We start from the raw sequence: 18,319 nt of genomic DNA, 5'->3' as shown, positions 1-18,319 counted from the left end.
AAGGGGTGGTCAGCAAGACCCACTCACCCTTCAACAGCCCCATTTGGCCTGTGCGCAAGTCTGATGGGGAATGGAGATTGACTGTGGACTATCGTGGCTTGAATGAAGTGACTCCACCGCTGAGCGCTGCTGTGCCCGACATGTTGGAGCTCCAGTATGAGCTGGAGTCCAAAGCAGCAAAGTGGTATGCCACTATTGACATTGCCAATGCATTTTTCTCCATTCCTCTGGCAGCAGAGTGCAGGCCTCAGTTTGCTTTCACCTGGAGGGGTGTGCAGTACACCTGGAACCGACTGCCCCAGGGGTGGAAGCACAGTCCCACCATCTGCCATGGACTGATCCAGGCTGCACTGGAAAAGGGTGAGGCCCCAGAACATCTGCAGTACATTGATGACATCATTGTGTGGGGGAACACCGCAACAGAAGTGTTTGAGAAAGGAGAGAGAATAATCCAAATTCTCCTAAAAGCTGGTTTCGCCATCAAGAAGAGCAAAGTCAAGGGGCCTGCCCGAGAGATCCAGTTCCTGGGAGTGAAGTGGCAAGATGGACGGCGTCAGATTCCCACTGAGGTCATCAATAAGATCACTGCGATGTCTCCACCAACCAACAAGAAGGAAACACAAGCTTTCCTAGGCGCCATAGGTTTCTGGAGGATGCACATTCCCGAGTACAGCCAGATTGTGAGTCCTCTTTACCTGGTTACCCGCAAGAAGAACGATTTCCACTGGGGCCCTGAACAGCAGCAAGCCTTTGCCCAGATCAAGCAGGAAATCGCTCACGCCGTAGCCCTTGGCCCAGTCAGGACAGGACCAGAGGTGAAGAACGTGCTCTACTCTGCAGCCGGGAACAATGGTCTGTCCTGGAGCCTCTGGCAGAAGGTGCCTGGTGAGACTCGTGGCCGACCGCTGGGATTCTGGAGCCGAAGCTACAGAGGGTCCGAAGCCAACTACACTCCCACAGAGAAAGAAATCTTGGCAGCCTATGAAGGAGTCCAAGCTGCCTCAGAGGTAATTGGAACTGAGGCACAACTCCTCCTGGCACCCCGACTACCGGTGCTGGGGTGGATGTTCAAAGGAAAGGTTCCCTCCACACATCACGCCACTGATGCTACTTGGAGCAAATGGATCGCCCTCATCACGCAGCGCGCCCGAATTGGAAACCCAAGTCGCCCTGGGATCTTGGAAATAATTACGAACTGGCCAGAAGGTGAGACTTTTGGGTTATCTTCTGAAGAAGAAGAGGAGCAGGTGACGCGTGCCGAAGAAGCCCCACCATACAACGAGCTACCAGAGAGTGAAAGACAATATGCCCTCTTCACTGATGGTTCCTGCCGAATTGTAGGCGCTAGCCGGAAATGGAAAGCCGCTGTATGGAGCCCCACACGACAAGTTGCACAGGCTACGGAAGGAGAAGGTGGATCGAGCCAATTTGCTGAACTCAAAGCCGTTCAATTAGCTCTGGACATTGCTGAAAGAGAGAAGTGGCCAAAGCTCTACCTTTACACTGATTCATGGATGGTAGCCAATGCTCTGTGGGGTTGGCTGGAAAGGTGGAATAAGGCAAAATGGCAGCGCAGAGGAAAACCAATCTGGGCTGCTGAGGAGTGGAAAGACATTGCCGCTCGAGTAGAGAAGCTATCTGTGAAGGTCCGTCATGTAGATGCTCACATTCCCAAGAGCCGGGCTAATGAAGAACATCGTAATAACAAGCAGGTAGATCAGGCTGCGAAAATAGAGGTGTCCCAGATAGACCTGGATTGGCAACATAAAGGAGAGTTGTTCTTAGCTCGATGGGCCCATGATGCCTCAGGCCATCAGGGCAGAGATGCCACCTATAAGTGGGCACGAGACCGAGGGGTGGATCTGACCATGGACAGTATCTCCCAGGTCATCCATGACTGTGAGACATGCGCTGCGATCAAGCAGGCCAAGCGGGTGAAGCCCCTGTGGTATGGTGGGCGGTGGTCCAAATACAAGTATGGGGAGGCCTGGCAGGTTGATTACATCACACTGCCTCAAACCCGCCAAGGCAAGCGCCATGTGCTCACAATGGTAGAAGCCACCACAGGATGGCTGGAGACCTACCCTGTGCCTCACGCTACTGCCCGGAACACCATCCTGGGCCTTGAAAAGCAAGTCCTTTGGAGGCATGGTACCCCTGAGAGGATTGAATCTGACAATGGGACTCACTTCAAGAACAGCCTTATAAACACCTGGGCTAGAGAACATGGCATTGAGTGGGTGTACCACATCCCTTACCATGCACCAGCAGCTGGGAAGGTTGAGCGGTGTAATGGACTGCTTAAAACCACCTTGAAGGCACTGGGTGGGGGGAGTTTCAAAAACTGGGAGGTGCATTTAGCAAAAGCCACCTGGTTAGTTAACACCCGAGGCTCCACCAGCCGAGCCGGCCCTGCCCAATCCGAACCCCTACAAACAACAGATGGGGATAAGGTTCCAGTGGTGCACATGAGAGGTATGCTTGGAAAAACTGTTTGGGTAAAGTCTGCCTTGAGCAAAGACAAACCCATCCGTGGGGTTGTTTTTGCTCAGGGACCAGGTTGTACCTGGTGGGTGATGCAAAGGGATGGAGAGACCCGATGCATACCTCAAGGGGACCTTGTTTTAGGGTGAACTACCCATGGCTCTGTACTTGTATCAGTATCAGCATGTACATATGTATATAATTTAGGTGATGCTTGTATTTATATGGTTAAAAAGTTAAGTTTCATGTAACATGTTAGTATGGAAAAAAATTCGGGGTGGATAATGTTGGGGTTTCAGTTTAGTCCTAGTTTTTTTTCTGTTAAAGGAATTTTTTCCCATAGCATGTTGCTAGGAGATAAATAGCCATACTTAAGAAAGACAAAAGGGCCCGGCCAGGCTTTTGTTCTCACCTGGCGGGCAGTTCAGTTCGCTCTCAGCGTCTGGAGAGAGAAGCCGCGGAGAGAAGAGCTGCTGGTTCCCGTTTTCGGCGTCTTTCCTTTCTGCTGGGAACAACACCGGGGATCCCAAAGCTGCTTTTCCCTGCCCTGCTGGAGGCTGGGCTGTGGCCGCCCGCCCCGCTGCTGCTTCGAGCCTTCGCTACGCTGTAGCCGTGCTTACCCTGCCTGCCTGGAGCCCCGGGGGGTTCCCCTTTTGGATACATCTCGTCTGCCACCCGGGATTTGTGTTTGTGCCTGCCGCTCCAGCCTACCAGTCCAGCCTGCTGTTTCCGAGAACCCGGGACCAGCTGCCCACCGGTTTCTGAAGCTCCTTTGTTCCATCCTTCCCCGGGATCCCAGGGCGCCAGAGCAGCCGCGTGTTCCCCGAGCTCGCTCCGGAGCGCCCCCTGCAGCCGCGGGGGAACCATCGCACCTGCCCTGCTCACCGGGAGCCGCCAGCGATCCCTGTCGGCTGCAAGCGGAACTGCACCCGAGGGGAAATAGCCTGACAGCCGAAAAGGCCGGGACTGGGTTTGTGTTTGCTGTTACTGTCATAGTTGTTGTTGTTTTGTTTGACTAGTTATATATATATATATATATATATATATATATATAGTAAAGAACTGTTATTCCTATTTTCCCACATCTCTGCCTAAAGACCCTTGATTTCAAAATTATAATAACTCAGAGGGAAAGGGGTTACATCTGCCACTCCAAGGGAGGCTTCTGCCTTCCTTAGCAGACACCTGTCTTTCAAACCGAGACAGCCTCCTAAATGTCCAGTTTAAAATACAGTGCCTTGCAGTTCCACACAGCAGAGGTTTCCATCGTGACTCACACGTTCTTGGGACTCACTTCCTGGGACCTACCGGAATGCAGACAATTGTGTCTACAGTCCTTGGAACATAGACAGAACAAGTAAACCCAGGTTAAGAAAGTTTTCACAGCATGGAGTCTCAATTTGTTTGTAAGCTTAAGTGAACAGCAAATGGGGACCTCTGCATCTGTCAGTGCATATGGCTTCTAACTAGGGACAAGCTTTGCAAGCACCCTGCGCTGAGCAGAGTGTGCTAAGCCAAACACGTATGCGCAGGGAAGTGGTGCTCTGGCACCAGTGTCCCCAGCCAGGGGGGTTGTGTGGGGAGACTGTGTGGGTGTGTGGGAGGAAGAAATGACAGAGAGGAAAAGGAAAGGAGGAAAGTCTGAGGGAGCTAACATACGCTGGTTTAGCCAAGAAATACCAGCCACCCTGTATCGCCACCCCTTGCTTTCCCTCACTTTGTCCTCATAGCCAGCAGTCAAATACCTAAATACCTGTTTGTCACAACACAAGACTGGTCAGCATGGTGCACTCTGTCACCTACATGCCCCAGGTACAAAGTGCTGTCATGTATGATTCCTTTTATCTCTCACTTCCCTACTTCCTTTCTTTACACAGCTGAGCCTGAGCAAGCACTGGCCATAAATGACTTGTGTCTTCTCCATGGTCAAGGGCCCCACTGCAGTGCCTCAGGATCAGCCACTTGCCCCAACATCAGCAGTATGAAATGCTTCCACCACTTCAGGCACAAACTTGTTAAGCGCCTCGCAGGGAGAACATCCCTTCTGTATTCTTGCATTTTACTAACTCATAGAGAAGCACTTAAAGTCAGCAGTTTCTTTTTCTTCCTCTTGCATCTGATCAAGTACATTTAGGAACATATGCCACCTGTGCTTTGCATGTGGAACTCCCACTCCTACTGAATTCTAATAATATTAGCAATAATAATAAATAATGATTTGTTACTTATGTGCTGCCAGGACCAGAAGGCTTCAAGACACATGACAAAATATATGCAAATATAGGGAAGAAAAAAGTGAATTTACCCTCAGGTACACAAACCACTAGGTTTAAAAAAATACACAAATACAGACAGCACTGCCTGAAATTAAAAATGAGCCAATCAATCCCTTTAAATTCTCAGCTAGGTCCCTCCCTGCACAAGCAGCTCAAACAGTCTGAAGAGTCTAGCAGCATTTGTAGAGTTAAGATTCAGCCTCTTAAATTGTTTCACTTAGACTAATTAATAGCAAAAACACACCACTGCTCGTGCGTTGCTTTACAAGTAAGGAAGGAATCAGTGAGGGATTTTACATCCTGCTCTCCTGAACATTCTACTCTACCAGGACACCTAATATTCAGCTAGGAAAAATGCAGCAGTACTAGTTTTGTTTTAAGCTACTCATGCACTTTAAAACAACTAACCTGACAGACAACTGCGGCAAAAATACCTGAACCATGTCAGCTACACACAGATCTAAGTGGAAACTATTACATAATTGCGCCTTTTGCATATTTGTTTGGAAAACCTACCGTAAACTGGATGCTTGCAAGGGCAGTGGCAAGACAAGATGTTCAGGGAATGCAACTAGAGGCATTCAAATGTTACTTTCAAATTCTCAAGGGAAAATTGCATGGATTTAGCTAAGTTGCCAGAAGGAGCCTTCATACAAATGAAAATTAGTAATATCAGATAATCAATATCTTCCCCTAACATTTCACACAAGTTTAGGCTGTTTTCAACCAACAGAATCCCCACAATTTGCAGTATAAAAGCAACTTTGCAATATTAAAAAAAAAAGAAAAAGCTTAATCACAGTTCTAATTGGGAAAGAGGCTTGTTTTTAAGTCTTAACAAAACATGCTTATAAATTTTAATTTACTTTAGTTTCTTCCTGTCTGAAAAGTCTGGAAGTTTTACTTTAGCTTCCAACAGATTTTGTTTGCTTCAGACTTGGGTTAACTTTTCCATCCACTGAAGTTAAACCCAGCTTTTTCAGTGGCAGCATATTTAACTATGCTGAGTTGAAAAAAATCTTGCATTATACATAGTAAGAGTAATGGAACAAAGCCTGCAAGGCTTTGAAGACTAGCAACAAATTCAGAGCCTTGGAAAATACAGTACAGGGAAGATGTAATTATACAAATAAATGCTGGTAAATAAGACAAAATTTGGAAAAGCTTTCATTGGAAGGATGAAAGCTTTTCATATTCACCCATTCAAAGAGCTGGTCTACAAAGTAAGTCAATTGTCAATTTTGTTTCTACCTTATATGCCATATATATATATATCCATATATCTAAATATAGCAGAACATAAAGATGAGAAGACTAGGCCTCAAACTCAAATACTTAAACCCCATCCTCCAAAAACCTACACTGAAAGGAGTTTGATGTTTTGCAAGCAGTAACATCACTTATTTCAAGTACAGAAATATCCAGTGTGAACTTTCTTATACACCAATACTTATTTCACTCCTGAATTCTGCAGAAAGCAGACAAACCTGCCACTGGTGGTGATCTTTTTTACATTTACTGTCTGGAATTGCATTAGCAATTAGAACTCCAAATGACAAGGAATTCTCCACCCACGCTGAGCTTCTCCCAATATCAGAGTCTATATTAAAGTAGCACAATTAGAAAAATGTTTTCTAAATATTGCATTAGGATATGCAGGCACTCACATAACCTATTATTAGATACGGAGGGTTGCAGCACAGAAAATACTTCATCTAATGGAAGGAATCTAAGATTGTTTTTATTGGTTTGTTCAGGTATATACACACTCAGCATAATCCTCCACAATGGATCTAATATATTGTGTTCAATACATGGCAGAATGGCCTATTTTTTTTTATTAGATTCTATTGTGGTTTTACTTTATTCAAATCTGCAAACTTATATCTGTGGAATGTGAGGGTTGTGAGGGTTTTGTAATTTCATAATGGTTTGTTGTTTTTTTGTTTGGTTTTTTTTTTTTTTTTACTTTTAGATCAACTTCAGTTTTGTTGTACAGTGGCATATTAGCACATTTGAGATTTCCATCACACCAATAATAAAATGTTTTTATCATGTGAGGGTTTCGCAGTTTTCAGATGATCAAGTTTCTTTTTCTTCTTTTTCAGCCTAAGGACAAAACAAGTAACTACCCACATGGACATCTACCCTACAAGTCTTTGTATATCCTAAGGTTCATGTAACTGCAAAGAATCAAGCGGAATTTGATTTTTATTACAAATATATTTAATTTAAAACACTACATTTGCAATTTTCTATACTGGTAAATAATATTATTTGATAGGTTATACACCTAGGTATATAGGTTATATACCTCAAGGAGGTCAATCTTCCAGAATTTATTTCTTGTATGAACTCACATGGCTGCATTAACATAACACAAATATAAGGTCAAAAATACATTGATTAAATAATTTTTATATACTCATATTCACAATGGATTAGGACAGCTCAGAACCCGAATAACTTCAGCAAAGAACACTAACATAGAACACGAGATGTGTTGTCCTTGTTTAAACTAATTGTTTAAAACAATTTTGCCATATGAAGGCATATAAGATTATCTGAATTACCCTTACCACTATAATAAAATTTGAAAGAAAATAATTCAACTGTAATACAACTTAAGTAAATAGGATGTTTTTCAAAGGGCAACAGAAAGACTACTAAACCAATTTCTTTAAGTTGTCATCATTTGAAACTGTTCTGGCAAAACTCTACAGGCTGTACACTGGTGTAAAATACAGCACTGTTATGTACCACTTACCTACTCCAAGTTCTAAAATAATATTATTGACATTAGTTAAATATATCATCATAGAAAGTGATCCCAATTTTTTCTCTCTTCCATTCTCCTGCTTTATGCTGCCAACCCCACTGCCAACACAAATAGTTCAAGACAGCCATAACTTCCCTGAGAATTCCCAAATTAAATGTACCTCATACTTAAGTACAATTGTAAAATAAAGGCAGACTAATGCAATGTGAAAACGGAACACTTTCATGTAGTGCTGAAAATTCCACTCAATTTGTAATAGTGCTACCAACAATGGCAAATGGAAAACACGGGTCTATGAATAAAAAAAGGGTGATACTATTATATTTTTATTACTGCATCGACAGCACTATACATTACTGTTCCCCAGACATGTTTACAGCCTGAGAGTAAAAAAAAAAAAAGCTCTGAAACACTTAAAAGTCTCTCCTATGTATATTGTTGCCTTTTCTCTCAAATATATTAAGTATCATTAAAAAACCTCACCTTGTTATTCCTAAAAAAGCAATCCCTTTCTATGTAAACTGATAAATTCTCCATTGACTGTGTTCTCTGCTATACTAAGACCACAAAGATATTTAGATATGATGGTAAATTACTGCTGGGAATAATACACAGTAATATTTTACACTTCTGTAATCTTTTCACTCAGAAGCCATAAAGCACTTGAGTATCAGGGTAACTTTACAGATGATGAAAAAGGAAAGCAGAAGGTGAAATTTATTTTACTAAAGGAAATACTGTAAAAGGAAATACTGTAAATTGTTATCTTCCATAGAGTGTGGGATCTGTTTTCACTTTTGTCCTCTGCTTATGGCAAGTGTAACCCATATAGCTAGCAGTGAAACTTGCTCAATTTCAGATAATACACCAATGGTACAGTTTATTATTCCTTAATTCTGAAACTTTTGGCCTCTAGTATTTTCTGGTCATTTTATTTCCTATCAGCTTGACTAAATTAAAATTTGGCACAAATCACCAAAAATTTTTCACAGTGCTTTGTTGATACCTTTTTTTGCTGTCTAGTAACTGCATCCCACATAATTTAATAACTAATACACTAAATAAATAAATAAATTGTAAGTCTAACAACTCGAGTTTCTAGTCCTGTTGATAACATGGCCCTCTGAAAGTTTCAAAGACAAGGAACTAAGCTCTGATCACTTATTTGAACTTAATCAAACTAAATCTAAATGTGTTTTCTGAAAAAAAATACAGCATTTACTGGCAAAAAATATGTGCTGGGAACAGAGCACATACCTGTTTTTTGTAGAACTCAATCTGCCAGACAATGATAAAAGTTCACACAGACATCCTGCCATTTTTTTCAAGAGAATAATAAATGTATAACATCAGGCAGATTTATATATGAGCAAAATCTGTTCCTCTCTAGGTTTGGCTGCCCTGAATCAAGTCACAGGAATACCCAGGTTAATATTCTGATATTCAAAATGGGACCATTAATTTTATGACCATTAATCATAAAACACAACACTTGAGACTGCTTCCAAAAATCTGGCCTTGCTTTTTGTCTCTGTGCAGCCTATCAGAGACCTTAGGATTATAAAATACAAAACCAAAACCCCATAGATTTGTTAATACATGTGCACTAATATCTTGGTTTACTCTACTTTCTTTGAGGAATAACGTTTCCAGAGAAACTGCACAATGAAAACTACAAGCCATTTAGATCAGCACATCCCTTACTAAGGAGGTACATACTTATTTTAACTCGAAGTTGCCTTCCTGCTAATTATTGCACACAACCCAAACACAAAAAGTAGATTTGGTCTTCTTCTGGCACCCACAGGCTCCACTTTATTCCAGAAGACAAATTCTATTTGTTTTTGCCTCCTCTCCCACCAACAGTAAGAGATCCAAGAGAAACTGAAGAATAAAATGCAATAGCAACTTTTAAACAAGTTGGTGCAATGGATTCCTCAACAAATGTGTATTTATAAAGGCAAGTGTGTGATTGCAGTGTATGCAGGATGACCTAGTTATCTTGCAACCAAGTACTATAACCTTTAATCCAGCTACTTCAAGTACCTACAGAACTGAGTAAGGAAAATTTCTGAGGGATTTACATAGCTGACAAACTTGTTGCAAAGAATCACGTTTGCTGGCATCATTTCTGGCCTACCTTAACTTTCAGCTATGAGGCTCAACAATGAATTTATGGGATGTGGCACAGGACAGTGCTGTCCTGCAGCATTCTACTAGTAAAGCACAAAATGGTGAATCTGAGTTAAACAAAGGCAGCTATACAAGAAATTTTAGGCCCATCTCTTGAAATAGCCCATCTGAATCCAATTCTTTGCTGTTTTCACAGGAACTAACCTCGAGGCTTGGTTTGTGTTTTGAGTTTAAATGAAAGCAGCAGGTAGTTTTGAACTAGCCTGAATATTCAGTTCCATAATTCCATTTGCTGGGGCCACCGACTGATTTTGGCAGCAACTCTTTACCTCTTCATACCTTGGTTTTCCACTCTATACATGAGAAAGAAGACACTGCTCTCTTTTCTGTGTGGGCTTTGTAATACACAGGTCCTAGTCAGGTATCTTTACCACCTTTTGAAGAAGGAGGGTAAGTATCTACCACCTCTCTATACCAAGAAGAAAGTCTGGAGATATTACTATTAGTTGCAACAGTCAGAAGCAACTTGAGTGTAATGTCAAAACATATTGCCTGTGCATTTGCTTCATAAACCACAAAAATATTCCACTGACACAGGTGTTGTAGGGAATGTTGCCACCACATTTGCAAGTGAAAAAAACCCTGTAAGTCATCAGAATAACTCATCGGTTGCACTTATTTTCTTTCCTAATTCAAGGACAGGAGAGATTAAGAATGAGCACTGGCATCCAAAACATTTCTTAGATAAGAACATCCAAAATACTTTGGATGGACCAGCAAATTACATTTGTATTAAACAACTTCCTCATAATGCTCAACTTTGTGAACAGTGTGAGGGCTCAAAGTCTACTGTTCAAATCACTGCATACACTTATAATGTTTTACTGTCCTGTGTTTTAGAGTCCAAACTACTAGATTTTCATAATTCAATTCAAAAGGGTATTACCTGCGAATAACTGTAAATCATTTCCCACAGCACCTCGCAAAGTCAGCTACTTAAAACTCCAAGAGATTTATGGATGCTGAGACTGGAAAGAACATCCCTTTACAAATGGACAGATGGAAAAAATTTCAAATTACTTTTCAGATTCAAGTCATAAACTGACTTTCTCAAAAACTGGTAGCAGTTTTTGGAAGCAGAAAGAACTTCTACGTGCTTCTGTGATGTCAAAGATGAAATCTCTGTTTGTGGAGGTACAATCTGTAGCAAGAACACACGTCTGCCAAGACTCTGGCATTGATGATATTTTGTCTAGACAGCCTTTGAATGTGACTGACACAGGAACAGTGCACATGGCTGAGCAAACTGAAACTTATGGAAGAGATTTGCAAGACTTAGGCAAGATACAGGATTTTGGAGATGTGCCTAACATCCTCCAACCATGCCTCCTGGTATCCTCCTCAGGAATCTAACTGTTTTTGTTTCGTCAAGTCTCCCAGTTGTCCCAGGGAACAGAAAGATAGATTTGCTTACATAAGATGGTAGCAGGGCCATTTGGACATAAGGAAATATTGTCAGCAAGTGGAGAGGTCTGTGTGCTGGCTAGTCACTGAGAAATGCATTCAAGCCCTTGAATTGTGTGTTATTTCGAAGGATTGAAGACTAAGAAATTGCTAAACCTTTTCTCAACTACTGGGCTTGACTGTGAGAAACACAGGGCAACTATTAGCTAAAGGACAGACATTACTAGCTGCAGTTGATAACTGTTCTAGATACTTTAGAAAGCACTACATATTTACCTTGATCTTTTGAGCCCTGACAGAAGTAGCCTGAACAATGTACATGGTTTGATGGAAAAGTCCAAGTGAACTTGCCATAGACAAGGCTATAATTTTTGGGAAATGATGACTATCATTTACAGTTAAATTTGTAAACTGTGTGACAGCCCTGGTTGACTTAGTCCCCAAGTAGCTGTCAGGGCTAGGAGAAAAGAGAAAAAGGTGAAGGAGACTCAAAGAGATTATCAGCTTTTAGCTTTAGCTGGTTCACTTCAAGTTCAACTGTTATTGAAGTCAACAGCTACCCCCCTAACTTACTCAGATTTTATGCTAACTTCTATTAACCAATATTAGAGACAGTACTGTTCAGCAGCCCAAAAGGAAAAAAAAAATAGATTCTAGTTTGTCCTGCAGAGAAACATCAAGCCTTAAGACACCAATTTACAGTTCCAGTAAAAGCACTAGTTACTGCTGTCAATCCTCAGAGCTCCAGCAAATTTTTGCACCTACAAAAAAAAAAAAAAATTATCCTGGCTAAGTGAAAAATACAATTGATGCTTCTTCTCTGCATATAAAATATGGACCTCAGTGATCCTTAATCCTGATACAGAAATTTCCACACTTGACCTGCTTGGCTACTAGGGTTTGAGTTTGCTCTCCAAGCCCACAAACTCAACCTATTGAGCCAATATCACTTCTGTAGGCAATAGCAGCAATACTTGTGAATCTACAGTGAAGTTCTGAAAGGTGTTATCACTGGGAGGCACTGAAATACTTGCATTTTGGGACTTTTCAGTAACTGAGTTGGAGCCGCAAAATTTCTCACCTAATTACACCATGGATACAAAGAAAAAAATATATTTTGATATAGGTACTAGGTTTAAGTTGGCTATCATATTTCCGAGCCAGAAACCAAGTTTCTCCTCCCATCTCCTCTCTTCCCCCCGCCCCCTCTCCTCCCACCTGCACTAAGGGAACACTTGTTGCGGAGGCAGCAAGCCTAGGAAGCTCAGATTAAAAATAGCTCTGGCTAGCACCTGGTGTTCTCCAGCAGGCCAGCATGCTGGTGACTCTTCCAGATCTGGACCCTTACGAAGAAATATGATGAAATGATACGTCTTTTATTTCATACACTCGTTTATGGATTTGCAACCAAAACTAACTGGATCTAGCAAGTTGGAGTTGCCTGGCACTTTCTGCATCACTGACACACTTGCACCTGTCACGGATGAATTCCTCAGAAGGGCCAAAGGGAGGAAGACATATATTTTATTTTGACAGCACACGGGAGCCAGATGCTGGGCCAGCAGGTTCTGGTGTTCACTGTCGGCCATTAGAAAAGCCGAAACACATCATCAGCACTGGCGTGGGTAACAGGCCGTCAGGCGCACCTTCCCCACGGCTGCTGACACGCAGCAGCCGCTCGGCTTTGTCCGTGCCTCTCTCCGTTCAAACCACCCGGCTCCGCGGTGTCCGGCTGGCTCCTCTCACGGCCGGCCCTGCAGCCCCAACATGTCGCCGCCCCGCTTTAAGGTCACCGCATGGCGAAGCCGTCGAGCGCCGGGGGCCGCGATGCGCCCGGGCCGCGGCCGCTCCACGGGCAGCCCGAGGGAGGGGGCAGGGCCACGGCCGCCGCCGGGGGCACTTACCAGGTCTATGAAGGTCAGAAATTTCCAGCTGCCTCCATAGGTCTGATGCGCGGGCATGTCAATGGCCTTGTAATTGCACAGGATGGAGCAATAGGACAGGAGGATGGCGGCGCGCAGCACCTGGCAGGGCACCAGCGCCATGTTTGCGGCGCGGGGTGCGCTTCCGTGTGCCTGCGTCCGTGTCTGTGTCCCCGTGTCACCGTGTGTGTGTGTCCGTGTGTCCCGGCGTGTGTGTGTATCCCTGTGTGTGTGTGTGCGCGCCGTGCGGGCGGGACTCCGAGCGCCCCCACGGCCCCGGCCGGGGCGGAGCGCAGGGCCCGCGCGGTGCGGCGGCGGCGGCGCGGGGCAGGGGGGCCGCAGGGCCGGCCGGCAGCGGCGGCCGCGGCCGGGCGGGCGGGCTCGGCGCGCTCCCGAGCTTCAGCTCCGCGGCCGGGCCGTTCCCGAGGGAGCGGAGGGACGCCAATGTGAACACGAGTTAATTGCAGAACCCGGCTGCCTGCCGGTTTTCAAGCGAGAACTACAATGGGTCAGCAATTACGGGTTGTAATATCCTTGCTCGGAGGAACGCTGTGTCTCGTGTGTGCCCCCGGGGAGGGCGACCCTTCCCCAGCGGCCGGCGCTGACAATGGCCCGGCTGAGCAAGTGCCTCCGCCCCGGCGGCGGGAGCGCGGCCGGGGACGCCCGGGAGAGGCCGCCGGGGGGGGCGCGGCTCTGGCCGTGCGCCCTGCCTGCCGCTTCAGGGCTGCTCTCCGTGTGTCCGTACCCTTCATGTGTCAATAATCCACGTGTATCCATACCCTACGTGTGTCCATACAGCTGCCCCGCCGGGCAGAGCATTTGTTCTTCTGCCCTCTGTGTCCCTGAGGCACCTTCAAGTTTCTCAGTGTTTCCACTCGTCCCACGCAGACGTTTGCTTGAATTGGGCTCTCCAATGCCTACAAGCCCTGTGAGATGGGAGCCTTCTGACCCCTGGGTTGATATTAGGTACCAGCATTATATAGCATGGATGCCCTGGGACATCATGCCAAGGGACTGGAGCATTTTTCTTGCAATGAAAGGTTCAGGGAGCTGGGCCTATTCAGCCTCAAGAAGTCATGACTGAGAGGACAGCTCATAAGTGTCTGAGTATCTTAAGGGAGGGTGTCAAGAGGATGGAGCCAGGCTCCTCTTGGTGGTGCCCAGCAGTAAGACAAGAGGCAACAGACAGAAATTGATGCACAGCAAGTTCCACCTGAATACGAGGAAGAACTTCTTTACTGTGCGGGTGACCACACACTGGAACAGGTTGCCCAGAGAGGTTGTGGAGTCTCCCTGACTGGAGATGTTTGAGAACCATCTGAACACAATCCCGTACCATGAGCTCTAGGATGACCCTGCTTGAGCAGGGAGGTTGGACCAGATGATCCACTGTGGTCCCTTCTAACCTGACTCATTCTGTGATTCTGTGATTCTGTGATTCTGTCCTGTCAGCAGAGGTTTGATCACCACAGGGATCCTTGATACTAGGAGAAATCAAGGGGGGCTCATGTTTGGACTCCTACACCTTGAAAAAGAAAGCTCTTAAGGTGCTTGACTGCAGGGTAAGTATTAAATTGCTCCACTATCTGGAAAAGTTATTTTAAAGGAAACCCCCCTGCCCTGAGTAGTGATGTCTGAGCTTGGATAGACAAATCACTTCTATTAACACCATTTCCATACATCTGTCTTGTGAAATAAATATTTGAACAATAAGGTGCTTCATCATAGTTAAGCTACTGGAAGGCAAAAAGAATCAATGATTGTGCAATGCATTCCCTGCTTCTATTCCACTACATAAAGTCAAAGCTTCTTCATCTGATATCAGCTGTGCTCAAGTTTTGCAAATATGAAGGGCTTTTAGGAGAGCACATGCTAGCAGCTATCCTTGATAAATTTAGAACTGTTTAAGGTCTCTCCTTATGCAGAGGAATTGTATGCCACATATATGCATGTACCAAGAATCCTCTAGAAGCATGGAGCACGAATTTAGCACCAGATGCTTTAGATAATCTTATCCATCAGTTCACAGACCCAGCAAGCACATTGGGCAATAGCACCTTTGTTGTTTGTGGCACGTATTTTAGTCTTGCAGGCTAAAAGGCTTTGGTCTCACTGAAGCCTCAAGGTGCAGTGTAAGTCATCTGAGTGTAATGTAATGGTGTGCAATACAATGGGAGACCAGAGTAGTAACATTATCAGTGTGACCCAAGAGAAGGGAATCTGTAAAGCAGCACGGTTGCTGGTGAGGACCTGATGTCTGTTCTGTATGTATGCAGGAGGTTTCACTTCTCTGGATCTGTGAATATTCATTAGTGGCTGAGGTGTATTAAGTGAAACCCTGGAGCACATCTTCTCTTTTGGTTTTATTCAAAAGGAGTCCAGCTTGCTTTCTGAAACTGTGTCAAGTTACAAAAGCTCTCAAAGGGAAGTTACTCTGTGCAGAACTACAGCACGACTGATTACATATCCATGCACACCCTTGAGTGTTGTGATCAGCCTCTTGACAGGAAGAGTTCGGGGCTGTCTAAGCCTTAGGCAATCCGTCCCCTACTTTTCTCCTGCACCACCTCCTACGATGTACAGGAACTCACTCCTTCAGTCACCTCTCTGTCACTAATGAGGCACTGCAGACACTAACACTCACTGAACACCTTTAGCAGTTTTCATTTTAGTTGTGTGTAGTTTAAACAGTCGCCAAGGTTACAGCACCCTCAAAACTTTTTTAAAACTGAAAAGCTACCCAGGCTTTTTGGAGCCCCATTTGAACGTTCTTCAGTTTTACCCTCCACTCTTCAATAGATGTCTCAGCAAGGCTCACAGAAAATCTTAACCTCTTTAAAAAAGCTTTCACTGAGCCTTGTAAGTCAAGGTGAAAGTCTAAATGAAGCAGAATGTTGTACATTATAACACTCTTGTTCTCCATATTTTTTTTCTTTCAGTGAGGAAAAGCTCAAGGCAGGCTAACTATCGTGCCAGGCCCAGCCAAGCTTCTTCCTGGTCAAAAACTCTTCTTTTATATGCATTTCTAGACATTTGAAAGGAAGCCTAAGTCCGTTGTGGGTGGGTTCTTTGTGCCTGTGTCCTTTCTAAAGGAGTATCTGTTGAATCTCTGTACAGTATTATAATAAGGACTAGATTAGATTGAAGGCTGCCATTAGCCTGTATGTGCTGATATGGACTTCATACTCTGTTTATTGAAGGATAAGCAGCAAAGTCTTTTGTGACTGTCATGAAGTTGGCTTGCAGTGGATTTTATTTTCCTTTGGATTTGATCTTAAATATTTTTCAGCAAAGTAAAAATTAGAAGTTTACTGCTTTGCTCTTTACATTGCTGCATGAATGCAACTTTCTTGTACTTTGGTAAAATGTTTACATTTCAGGTTTTGGATTAAATGCTGAAATCATAGTTAGGTAGACTGTAACCATGTAAAATCAGATATTCAAAACTACCCTGTCATTTTTCAGATCCCAATGTTTAAATACTTGTTTGTATGTAAATTGTGAAAAGACTCAATTTTCATAAGCCACATACTGTAAATTTACTTGAAAGTAGGATTTTGACACAGGTCATAGTTGTCATTCAGTTGAGATGAGAGATGGCATTAGAAAGGAGAGAGAGTTCAAAGTGCTTGTGTGTCTGGGATGGGAGATGTTATTAAGAGCTGTCTACTAAAGGGGAGAACACAAGATGCCTAAAAATCTGTGAGAGAACTGACTGGAAAAAAAATTTGAAAAGGGGGGGAGGTGTCCCATCCAATTATATAAAATGAATAGCATGGTGTTCTTGCTGCTTGGCACCTTGATTGACTAAAGTGTAACATCTTGGAGTCCAAGTTTTGATCTTTTCTAGGCAGACTAGCAGATAAGAATGGTGAAGGAATTTTTGGTGGGGATTTTTTTGGGGGGGGGGAGGGAGGGGGTTGGGTGTTTATTTGGGTTGTTGTTGTTATGTTTGTTTGGGTTTTGTTTTGGTTTGGGGTTTTTTAAATAGTTTTGGGTTTTGTTTGCTAAACAAATGACATTTGAATTTCTGAATAGCATTTTATTTTGTGAATATCAGAAGATATTAGTGAATTATCTCTGAGAGAGATTTTGAGACCCACAAGGTGCCTTTCCTTAATTGCTTTAAATGCAGATTAGTTGTCTACAAGGAATTATGCTACAAACAGTTTCCTCCAAAGCAATAATGATGACAACAACAACAACAACAACAACAACAATAATAATAATAGTAATAATAAAAATAAACATAATAATGGTTATACTGGTAGGGAATTGGTAATACTGCCTCAAAACAAGTGCTCATGGTGATGCACCTGATACTGCAATTTCTAATATCTGAGGCATAGTGTACAAACTGTGCCAAGGTAAATACTTGGATGTGTGGGAGTGTGACTCCCACATAAGCAGACATGCAAAAGTTAAGCTTTCTTGCAAGGAACATAAGTGAAATTACTGAAACATTGCAAGTTAAAAATCAACAGGAAATATTTGAAAACCTTCTCAGTGCCTAAGAGAAGAGTTTTTAGAAATGTTCTCGGTTAATGTGTATGTGTTTAGTATACAGCTCTTCAGCTGAATGAACTGCCACTTGGGTAGGAAATGGCCTCATATATCAGGGGAGGATTCAGCTCAAAATGTTTGGTAAAGACAGCTGCTGTAACTAGGCCTGTTGTTAAGAGTACTAATAAAGTTTAGGCAAGTTTTTATTTCTTCATTTACTTTGAATATGTATAAATTACCTATATAATAATGATTGAAGGATGGAGGAAAAAAGATAATAAAAATTAAAAGACCACTTTCATACCTGAAGAGAAAAGTGTTTAATTAGATTTCTGGAATCAGTTGGTTTTCTGATGACTGATTATTGCCAATTTACCTTCACCTATCGGTTTAAGAATTACATCGAAGTTACTAATTTGGCATATTTTGTACTGCATATTGTACTATATATCTATCTATATGTATTTAACAATGGGAAAAAAAGCTGGAGCGGAGATGACCAGGAGATTAGTGAAACTAAGCTAGGGGCAGATGGAAATTGAGTCATCCTCTCTGAAAGTTAAACTTGGCTTTATCCTGAAAAAACATGAACTTTCTTGCTATAAAGATGAAATGAGTGAAAAAACTCACTACATTCATCTTGCCTCTTAAATTATAGTGCCCCAAAGGGATGATTTTATAAAGAGAAAGCTTATTGTACAGATCAGGAATTTTGACTATGTTAGTGATGCGGGAGCTGTGTAAGCAGATTAACTTTT

The 18,319-nt window shown here is 43.2% G+C and overlaps 1 protein-coding gene across 1 annotated transcript in view; it reads right to left on the bottom strand.

The window, feature by feature from the left end:
• The window catches only part of AIG1 (androgen induced 1), a 131,090-nt gene extending 117,742 nt beyond the window's left edge, over positions 1-13,348 (bottom strand). Inside the window, exon 1 of the mRNA XM_069010549.1 lies at positions 13,041-13,348. Within this exon, the coding sequence (XP_068866650.1) occupies positions 13,041-13,181 (141 nt within the window). The 5' untranslated portion in view covers positions 13,182-13,348. The remainder of the gene's footprint in view (positions 1-13,040) is intronic.
• Positions 13,349-18,319: the final 4,971 nt, after the last annotated feature.

The sequence above is a fragment of the Aphelocoma coerulescens genome, chromosome 3 (assembly GCF_041296385.1).
Source record: "Aphelocoma coerulescens isolate FSJ_1873_10779 chromosome 3, UR_Acoe_1.0, whole genome shotgun sequence".
NCBI lineage: Eukaryota > Metazoa > Chordata > Aves > Passeriformes > Corvidae > Aphelocoma > Aphelocoma coerulescens.
The sequence above is the reverse complement of the archived record's forward strand: the minus strand, read 5'-3'. Positions and strand labels throughout refer to the sequence as shown.